The 10,270-nt window shown below is 58.4% G+C and overlaps 1 protein-coding gene across 2 annotated transcripts; it reads right to left on the reverse strand.

Moving 5' to 3' along the window:
• Positions 1 to 2,276: 2,276 nt before the first annotated feature.
• On the reverse strand, positions 2,277 to 8,047 carry UBALD2 (UBA like domain containing 2). 2 transcript variants are annotated; one of them, XM_047707360.1, is made up of 3 exons: positions 7,678 to 8,047; positions 7,255 to 7,317; positions 2,277 to 3,440 (listed from the first exon to the last, which is right to left on the reverse strand). In XM_047707360.1, the coding sequence occupies exons 1-3, from the start codon at positions 7,795 to 7,797 to the stop codon at positions 3,120 to 3,122; spliced, it is 504 nt and encodes a 167-aa protein (XP_047563316.1). In that variant the 5' UTR covers positions 7,798 to 8,047; the 3' UTR covers positions 2,277 to 3,119. The 2 variants fall into 2 exon arrangements, with proteins under 2 accessions (XP_047563316.1, XP_047563317.1); XM_047707361.1 differs by having other exon boundaries at positions 2,277 to 3,437; positions 7,678 to 8,045.
• Between the last annotated feature and the right edge of the window lie 2,223 nt (positions 8,048 to 10,270).

Consider the following 10,270-nt stretch of genomic DNA (forward strand, 5'->3'; position numbering starts at 1 on the left):
GCTTACCCTTGAGTGGCTGCTGCAGAGGCAAAGAGGGACTGCCTGGCCTAGGCCGGTTCCCTGCTCCCCTTCCCCCTCCCCAGAAAGAGTGAAAAGAAATGTGAGCAGAAGTGTGTCGGGAGGGGCTTAGCCAGGGGACTGCCATGTGCCCAGCAGCCCGGAGGCCTAGCCTTTGTACTGCCCCAGCCTGCTGGGCTCCACCAGCCCCCAAGAGGCAAAGAGGGTTCACTGTCCTTTGCGCTAAATAAAGGTCTTGGCAGGTTTGAGGGGACAGAGGAGCGAGGGGCGGCGGCTGAGTTCAGTGGGTATGGGATGAACCCCCAGACCCCGCTGGGGCCCCGGCAGGGACGAGGGAGAACTGCCCTCCCCACAAGGAAGGGGAAGTCACAGAAGCAGCTTTTCTGTCTTCAGGTCTCTCTTCATGGGAGGCCCCCAGCCCCACTCCTCATCACCCCAACATAGGGAAGGGATGTCTCACACAAGAGGCTCGCTTTAAGGTGGGAGGGGATGGGGTGACAAATCACACACGAAAGGAAAGTGTGGCAGGAAACTGCCCAGAAGAGGGTTTCTCCCCAGTCCTGTGTGGGCAAAGGAGGGTGTCATGGGGGTGCGGCAGGTGTTCCCTACGGGCGGGGGTGGTGTTTCCCCCTGCTTTCCCCATGGGCCAAGATCCCCTCCATCTTCTCACGATGATCTAATGCCCTGGCTAGGTAAGAAGTGGGAAACAGCTTGAACCCTGGGAGCCCGGTAGAAAGGTCTCACGCCAGTCGCCCTTCTCTCCCCGAGCAGGAGAGCCAGCTCCAGCCCCTCTGCTCCTGCCCGGCTCCCGTTTCTCACCCAGCCTGAGAGATGTCAGCAGGTTCCTGGCTCAGTGTCCCTGGCCTAGAATCCAAACTCACCAGCTTGGCAGGGAGGAGCAGAAGCAGGACAGCCCAGCCCTCCGTGCCCAGGCCTCCCCCGCGCCCAGACAAGGACGGGGAGTGGAGGACATTCCCCAAGCAGCACAGGCCAGCCCCCATCCTCGCACCTGGGCCAGGCCGCCCACCCTCCCCAGGCTGTGGTCCCAGCGTGGCCGCCCACGGGCCCTCCAGGGACTTCCCCTCGCAGCCCCGGAAAGCACAGGTGGGCTGGCTTAGGGGTGAGGCCGGGAGGCGGCCCAGGGGTTTCCAACCAGGAAACAAAACTGGAAGGACTAACCCAGCCTCAGAGGAAACCATCCCATGCAGGGGGCAGAGGGCACTGCCTGGCAGGTTCTGCTCGGCTCCACAGGAGCCGCTGTGCGGGCGGGCTGGAGGAGGTAGCCTGGCGTGCTCCCTAGGGCTCCTCTCAGGTGTCACTCCCCCTCAGGCTATGAAACCCCAGCCCCTCCAGCCCCAATCTACAGCAGGGTCCATCACAGGCCTCTGGCTGCTGAGGACGGAGAGAACAAGCCCCCTCCCCCCAACGCACACACACAAGCACACACGTGTTTTAGGGGTCTTAGGGCGCAGGGGGGTACAAGGCAGCATCCCTCCTGGGGCACCCGGGTGGCTCAATCCTTAAGCATCTGCTTTCAGCTCGGGTCATGATCCCAGGGTCCTGGGATCGAGCCCCACATCAGGCTCCCTCCTGGGTTGGAAGTCTGCTTCTCCCTCCCACTCCCCAAGCTTGTGTTTCCTCTTTCGAGGTCTCTCTGCCAAATAAAAAGCTTAAAAAAAAAAAAAAAAGGTAGCATCCACCACCTGGTTGAGGATCATTTGAGCAAAGGCCCCATTGGGTCACGAATTGCCAACACTGCCTCTGTTCCAGTGGCTGGAGGCTGTGGGGAAGGTGGGAGGGGAAAGGAAGCCATCTCCTTTGGGAACCACCCGGTCTCTGTGGATCCTGGACAGCCTTGGTCGACCTCTGGGGGATGGCCACTCAACACGCAGTCAGAGCCAGGCTATCCCCAGGGACTGAGGATAGGGACAGAAGGGACGGGCCCAGTGGGAAGATGCCTTGGGGCCTCGGGGAGCAGCTTCCCCACTGCAGACAAGACAAAGGCTCCAGGGCCAAGTGGCAGCCTGCGGTGGGCCACACCGCAAGGGCCAAGAAAGGGAGAGGGTCACAGAAGCCACTCAGACCCAGGCCCTCCTCTCCCTCCCATACTCAGCTGGACCCAGCTGGTCCTATCAACCCCCTGGTCCCGACACCCCTGATCAGAATAACCGGACCAGCCATTCCACACTGAAGCCCCGCCCCCTCTTCCCAGGGGGACCCCTGTTCCTACCCAGGAAATAAAGGAACCACAAACCAGGGAAGTTAGAAAAGTCTCTTTTAAGTTTTTTAAATTAAAATTTCACCCTGGTGAGATGATTGATTTGGGAAGTAAATCCAAAGTCAAGCTCTCCACTCTGCCATCCACTCGGGTGAGACACACAGTGGGAGAAGCAGGACCCCCGCTAGGCAGAGCCTCAGCCCCTGACCCAAGCCAGCTCTTTAGTTCAGCACAAGCCCCGTACATCCGGCCGGCGACAGGCGACACCGGGAGAGAGACAGAGCTGTGGGGCCACTGAGGAGCCAGCCACGAAGTCCAGGTGGGGAGCACTTGTGATAGCCAGGGGCCTCTGCACCTTTGGCCGCCAGGCGCTTCTGGGAGCCCCTGCTGGGGGACTCCTCGGAGTGGATCCACGGTGGTCCTCTTGATTCCCGAAGGCGTCACCTCCGAGAGACAGCCAGCGGACCTCAGGGTTGGTCACCCCACCTGGCATGCAAGCACCTGCCCTGGGACGAGGGGTGGAGGAGGGTGCTGGCCCAAGGAGACACTCCGGGCTTTCCCTGCTGACCCCAACACCGCAGTCAGCCAGCCTCATTTTACATAACATTAGTTATATTTATATAGTCATATATATTATAGTTATATATTAAAAAGAGGAAAAAAACTTGTCTGAAGACAAACTCCTGAAGGACCCAAGTGGCTCAGGAAGTTTACTATCCCCCACCACCCACAAAAATTCTTTTATAAAATCTTCCAGTGCGCTCTTCAGGAAACCCCACCCACCCCCAGCTCCTCCCCCACCCCGGCCCTCCTGTGTCCCCACGGACCCTGGACTGCCCCCCCCACGCCCCAGCTCCAGCCCAGCGCCTGGCGGCATCCAGTCTCATCTCTGGCCATCCACGGCAGCCACGGCTTTCTGCTGGGAGCCCCCCTGCTGTGCTCCGGGGGGCCACGTGGGCTGCGGGTGGTGCAGGTGGTGGAAGCTGTGGGCCGTGGGGGAGGAGGGCGGGATCCAGGCGGCCTGGTGGCTGGGTGGGGACGAGGCCCAGAAGGGGCTGAAGCTCGAAGGGGGGGAGCAGGCCACGGCCGTCATGGGGCTGTTGCTATTCTGCAAGCCCTCGGAGGCACGGAGCTTGGAGAACATGGCCAGCGCGTCAGGGAAGTTGGGTGGCGTAGCAGGTGTGTTGCTGGGGGTGCACATCTGCTGGGAGAGAACACAGGTGTCGGGAAGGGGGACGGGCACACAGCGCCCAACTTCCAGCCATCGTGCCCTGTGGACCCACAGGGCCTAGGGTGGGGCTCACCCAGGCTGGCCACGCCTCCATTCCCATTTGCCAGTCCACGGGCAGCTTCAACAGGACAGAAGCACCCTTCTCACCCCGAGCCAATACAAACAAAAAATAAGGACAAACCCTGACAATTTTTTTTTTTTTTTTACCAAAACCAAAGAGTGTTTCCTGCATGCTGGGTGGGGATGCCCAGAGGAGTGTCCACAGCAAAGGGTTAAGTCCGACCAGAAGCCAGGGTGTCGGATTCAAGTGAGGACACAAGAGAGCAGCCCAGGACACCGGTGCTTAGCGCCTCGGTCTGGGTAAGAAACCAGCTGGCTCCCTCCGTAATCCGCCCTCAGCCATTCCGAGGTCCTCGGTCAAAGGAAGGCAGCCAGACCCAAGGGTCTCCCTCCTCTGCCAACGTAGGACCTGCACCTTCTCGGCATCTGGGCTCACTCGGCTCCAGCCAGCGGCCCTGAAGGCTCTGTCTTCAATATCTCGACGCCTGGGCACAGATGAGGAAACTGAGGCCCGGAGCTCAAGTCAACCGACCAAAACACACCACCCGAGACTACAGGCTGCGAAGAGGGGATTCCTGGGCTTGGACTCCCACGGTGGTGAGGGGGCCCCCTGAGAAAGGCGGACCCCAGCTCTTCGGTCTCTAGCCAACTCTGACTCATGTGCACTTCACGCCTGGGCTCCCCAAGGACAAAAAGCAGGGACTGGGGTTGTCTGTGTCCCCACATCTCCCCCACAATGTGTTGGTGGGATGCTGGCAGAGTCTCGGCCTCTTCCGTCCCCTCAGCCCTCTTCCTGGGGGGGGTACTTACAAGCACCCCAACATGTTTTCTGCCAGGACCCTGGAAGGGAAACTCCCCCAAACTCTCCAGTATCCCCCACCCTTTCTGATCAGGGACCCCAGCTGGGAGGAGCAAGGCCTGGTTGGAGGAGGGCGCTGTTGGCGCTCCCTGAGAACATGGGGGATGGCATCCCGCCCCCTACCCCCAGCAGCTCTGTGGGGCCAGGGGGTGCCACCCAGAACTCTCTCAAACGACCACGGGGAAGAGGCAGCAGAGAGCAAGGCCTGCACAAAGCCTGTTCTGACCTCACAGCAGCTTCTCTCTTTCCCAGGAAGCCACAGGAGTCCTTCTTTGAATTTCTCCTAATTTTAGCAACACCAGCCCCTCCCCCAGGCACGGGGCTGGGGGAGCAAGATTCTAAGGCTCTTCACCTCGCAGAGGGAGCTTTTCACAGCTTCGCAGTGAAATCCCAGCCAGAAACGGGGAGGGAGGCGAATCTGTCCTGTTAACTGGGCCAGCGCCCTCTCAGCAGCTGGGGAGCTGCAACCATTGTCTTCCTCGGGGGCGGCCACCGGAGTCCCAGCAGGCCTGGCCCCACCCAGACCACTTCCCTCCTCCCTCCACCACTCCCCGCCCCCCAGCCCGGGGCTGACTTCTCGGCAGCAGGAAACAATGAATGGGGGGTGGGGGCAGAGGCCAATTGCATCACAGCATCGTGACTTCCCCAGTTGGCCACGCCGGTGAAGCCCGTCTCAACCACCACCAGACAGGAGAATGGCCTGGCTCGCCTGTACCAGGAGCATCCCGTGCCCACCGAGCCCTGTGAGCTTGGGCAAGTTCCTTAACCTCTCCGAGGGGCGCTCTACTTTGGCGAAAAGCTGGGGTTTGGGCCAGATGCTTGCAAAACCCCTCCAGCTCCTCACTTCTAACAACTACAGAGGGGAGTTTGCCAGCCCTAAAGCACACCATGTCCACTGCACCCTGCTTCCCAGCCAGGGCCTCACTCTTCTCCTCAGCGCCCCCCAATTCAACCCGGACGCCCCTCCCACCCCACCTGGGAAGATGCCTCCAACTGTGTGAATGTATGGTAATTTACCGGACAGTCATTTATTAGTTACTCATGCCCTGGGGTCACTTCTGGTGTTGCTATCTTGCCACTACTGTTCTCTTTTTTTAACTTTTTTCCTTGATTTATTCTCTCAAAAAATTACAGACTTCCTGAGGGCAGGAATGGCATTCTCCACTGTGCTGATGAAGTACGCAATGGGTAGTGTATTGATGGATACACCGCTTGTAAGATTACAAAACCTGCCTTGAGGAAAGCTTTAAAAGATTATAAGCCCTGCGCGCCTGGCTGGCCCAGTTGGAAAAGCATGCAACTCGATGTTGGGGGTCCTGAAGTTCCAGCCCCACGTGGGGTACAGAGATTACTTACATAAATTAAAAAAAAAAAAAAAGATGATAACCCCTTGGGATTTGCAGAGAAGGTATAACGAGGTCTAAAGGGACCTCTAGTCCCAGTTCTCCTGGGTCAGCCTCCCTTTTCACAGCATCACAGAATGGCTGTGCTGGAAGCCCCTGGGCTTTTTCAAATGGCTACAAGCTGGTGCAGGGGACCTCAAGGCTCTTTAGAGAGCTGGGAGCCGGGGTGCTCCTAGGCTCTGCTGCAAGGTGGGAGCCAGAGCTCTCCCCATGTTCAAGTGCAGGGGAGGGTCTCCTAAAGATGACCTCTCTCGGTTTAGGAGGAACCTGGCCTTAGCCGCCACATCCCTGCAGCTCCCACAGTTCTCCCACTGTACTCCAATATGTTTTTCTCTTCTGATTTATATACAGCATCAGCCATTCCAAGTGAAGAGCTGTTTAAAAGGTCAAGATAGACCCTTCTACTCGTCCTTTGCAACTAGATGAAAACAGGGCACCAAGGACAAGACACAGCACGGGAACCTCGTGCAGCTTTTCCAGGAAAGGCAGCAGCACTGAGAAGAGAGCCATGGGTAAGGACACCAAGCGTTAAAAATGCCAAAAATGCAATCGGAAAGCCACAACAGATCTCCTGGGGAATAATGTTTTACAATCCCCATGGTGGAGCCCAGTCCCTCCTCCCGCAGCAGAGCTAATAGGTAACTAGCAGGGGGGGGTGGGGAAGGGAGGGGAAGGCATTCAAGCCTCTGAAGTGAAAGCCAGGTCCAGGTGCCCCTGGAAAGCAGGACACCCCACTGGCCAGGAAGGCAAAGGCTCAGGCCAAGGGGGCCAGCCTAGAAAAGAGAAGAAAGCACACCCAGACCCGAACCGCTCTGTTTCCTGTACTTTGTGTCTTCACACACTGAGATTAAATGCAAATTCTTGTCCTTATCTCGTCAAAATCCGACCCTCCTCCACACTCGGGGCCTGTCCCTTTTCCAACAACAGGAAAGAGGGAGCAGGGCTCTCAGGGTAGAGCTTAGCTCCCGGAGCCAGGGTGGATTTGTCCCTTTCCTGTTCCCCACAGAGCTGGGTTGTTTGATGGGGGCTCCCCGTCAACAGACCCCCCCCAAGCCCCCAGCGCCCCCGGGGCCCTTCACTCGGGGCGCCCAGGCCCCCCAGACGGTGGTTTTCATCCGAACCCCCTCCCCACCCGCGGCCCCCGGCCACTGCCCGGCCGCCCCGCCCGCTGGTCCCGGGGAGCGCGCCCAGCACAGGCCCGCGCTCGAGGGTTCGGCAGCCCCGGGCCGGGCCGCGAAGTTGGGCGAGCCAGCCGGGCGAGCCAGCCGGCGCCGGGAGCCGCTCTTTCCTGGAAGACATTTTGGCTCTTTGTTTACATCGCGGCGCGGCGCTCCCCGGCAACATGGCTGTCACCGCCGGCGGCTGACAGCGGCCCCCGGCCCGCGCGCCCTCGCCCCCGGCGCGCTGCGGGCCGCGGAGGACGCCCCCGCTCCCCGCCCGCCGGCCGGCGCCCGGACCCACTTACCATCTGGTGGTGGTGGTGGCTGTTGGGAATGTTGGTTTCTTGGAAGAACGTGCTCAGGGCGGTCTGCGGACAAGCAGAGCGGCGGGGAGGCGGTTAACGGGGCCGCGGCGGGAAGCCCCCTCCCACCAGCGCCCGGCCGGCCCGGCCCCGCCAACACGGGCTCCTCCGCCGTGTCCCCTCGGTGGGCTCGGCCCGCGGCGCGTCAGGGGGCGTCCCCGGGCCGCGCGCCGGTGGCGGGGGAAGAGGGGTGTCGCCTGCAGGGCCCCCCCCGCGCCGCCCCCGGGCCCGCGCCCCACGCCACACCGCGCGGCCGCCGGCCGGGCGGCGACACACACAGAGCTCCCCGTCCCGGCGGCGCGCGGCCGGCCGCCCCCGCCCGGCTGCCCCGGCTGCCCCGACCCCCGGGCCTCGGCCCGCGCGCACCTCGAACTGCCAGTGGGCCGCCTGCAGCAGCTGCTTCGCCTGGTCGGCCGCGCAGCCCGCGGCCAGCACGAACTGGTTGATCATGACCTGGTGCCGCAGCTCGTCCATGTTCACCGACATGGCTTCGGCGGCCGCGGGAGGCCGGCCGCCCTCGGCTCGCGCTCGCCGCCGCCCGCCCGCGGCCTCCGGACCCTCGCCGCCCGCCGTCCGCCGCCCGCCCAGCGAGTGTCCCGGTCCGGCTCCCGCGGCCGCCGACACCACAAACAACGGCGCGGGGCGGGGCCGGTGTCCAACGTTCGGGGGCCGCGAGCCGCCGCCGCTGATTGGCCCGCGCCGCTCGGCCTGCGCCCGGCTCCGGTGCGGACGTTCGATTCGAATCCTGCGGCCTGCGGCCCGCACTGTTTCTCTTTTCGCCCGGCCGCGCCCATTGGCGGAGGTCGGCGCCGTGGGGCTGCCCGGCATTGGTCGGCCTCTGTGTTTTGGCTCGTCCCGGCTCCTGGTTGGTCGCGGCCGGGAGTTTGGGGCGGAGCCGCGCGCGCTGATTGGCTTCCCGGGGGCCCGTTTGAACTCAACTTGAAAACCTGGAGTGTCTGCTGATTGGCCGAGGGCCCTGTGTTTGCTGTTGTAGGCTTGGGGGTGGTGCGGCCAAGTTCATTCATTACTTCATTGAAACTGAACATGCTCAGCTGGAAAAGCAAGACAGAGTGGCTTTGACTCATTTCCTCTGAAAGATGTGGTCATCTCGAGAAGCAGAATGATCAAAATAGAAAACAGACAGAGGCTTTGCAGCTGCTCAATTCTCAAAACTGTTTATTTTTTTAAAAAACTTTCAAGCAGCTCTACTTCTTTTTTTTCTTCTCCTATTATTGAAATACAAGGTGCCCGCTTTCTGCCTCCTTTCAGTCACTATCCTCCCCAAAGCCCCAACAGTCTCTTCCTGGTTATTGGACCAAAAACTTTGCTCTCTGAAGATGTAAACCGATGTTAGCATAGGCGAAGCGTAGTTGCAAGGAGGAAAAATTAGTGACTTTCTCAGTCATTAATATGCCAAGCCCGGAAATTTTCCTTTTCTGAAATCGCCGGAACTCGCGGAAGTTTTAATTTCTACCATCTTTCTAAAAGTAGCGTTTCTAGGGGCGCCTGGGTGGCCCAGTTAGTTAAGCATCTGCCTTTGGCTCCAGTGATCCTGGGGTCCTGGGATGGAGCCTCTTGTTCAGCTCCCTGCTCAGGGGGAGTCTGCTTCTCCCTGTGCCCCTCCCAACCCTTGCTCTCTCTCTCTCTCAAATAAATAAAATCTCAAAAAAAAAAAAAAAAAAAGTCTTTCTATACCAGCATTGGCTCTCAACCCCAGCCGTTTAAAAACAAGATTTGTTTATGTGTGCAGAGCTTCCATATTCTGGATAAGGATGTGACCTTCAGGGGCGCCTGTCTGGCTCAGTAGGAAGAGCGTGTGACTCTTGATGTTGAGGTTGTGAGTTTGAGCCCCACCTTGGGTGTAGAGATTACTTAAAAATAAAATCTTAAAAAAAAAAAAAAAAAAAAAAAAAGGATTTGACCTTCTGGGCTGTGTCTGGGAACTGTAGGCGTGGGGAAAGAACCAGGAGTTTAGACGGACTGAGGAAGGGACAGAGAGGTTTGGAAGGTAAATATTGCTAGGGATTCACTGTTAGAATTTGTTTCTGAAAAACTTGGTAAGTTTTTGCATCTGAAATATCAATCCCACGGTATGTTGAAATCAGTTAAGGGTCTGCAGAATAGAAGGTGAGAAGAAAGCAAGCCCTGGTTCTATTTTGACTTCGCCTAAAGCAAATGTAAGTCTCTAAGAAAACTTGACCACATAAGAAATAAAATATAAATAAGGGAAAAAATTATACCCTATGATTATGTACTGATGAAAAATGGCCTCGGGCATTATAATGAGCTTGTTGCGTTTTGTTAGTCTTTTTGTTTGTTTGCTTACTTGTTTATTTTTTAAAAGATTTTATTTATTCATTTGGCAGAGAGAGAGAGAGAGCGCGCGTAAGTAGGGGGAGCAGCAGGCAGAGGGAGAAGCAGGCTCTCCGATGAGAAAGGAGCCTGATGCGGCCTCAATCCCAGGACCCTGGGATCATGACCTGAGCTGAAGGCAGACGCTTAATGACTGAGCCACCCAGGTGCCCCTGTTTGTTTATTTTGAAGGGGAAGGAGTCAGCTTTTTGAATGCTTCTTCTGCCATAATGAAGTGCACGCCGGCTGAGCCCTAGAGTGTGGCTGGCTTGCAGCCCTTCCCTTCCAGTAATTGCAAGGTGAAAACAAAAGTAAGCAGACGGCAGCATGTGTTGTCAGGGAGCTCAGGCCACAAGCAGCCCCAGAACAAGGAAGTACTGTCATTGTGGGGCTCCAGTTTTCACAAGTACATACAGGTGGCAAGTATGCCACGACCATGAGTAGTAGGATTTACCTGGGCAGAGGCCTTTCAGCCCGCAGGAGCCCTTGGGTCTGAATTAAGAACTTCTCCAGGAAGAGAAGCGTCCTGAAAACACCAAAATTGCCAAACCTTTTTTTCTACCCCCTCCCCCACCCGGCTATCAAGGCAGTTTATTCCGGACGTGTT

This window comes from Lutra lutra, chromosome 16 (assembly GCF_902655055.1).
Source record: "Lutra lutra chromosome 16, mLutLut1.2, whole genome shotgun sequence".
Taxonomy (NCBI): domain Eukaryota; kingdom Metazoa; phylum Chordata; class Mammalia; order Carnivora; family Mustelidae; genus Lutra; species Lutra lutra.

Bases quoted from the DNA above. Each gene is read 5' to 3' on its own strand.
- UBALD2 (XM_047707360.1), bottom strand. From the start codon at position 7,797: ATGTCGGTGAACATGGACGAGCTGCGGCACCAGGTCATGATCAACCAG. The intron at 7,318-7,677 runs GTGCGCGCGGGC...GCTTGTCCGCAG, and splicing joins CGGCCCACTGGCAGTTCGAG to ACCGCCCTGAGCACGTTCTT. The intron at 3,441-7,254 runs GTAAGTGGGTCC...GTTCTCTCCCAG, and splicing joins GCCACCACCACCACCAGATG to CAGATGTGCACCCCCAGCAA.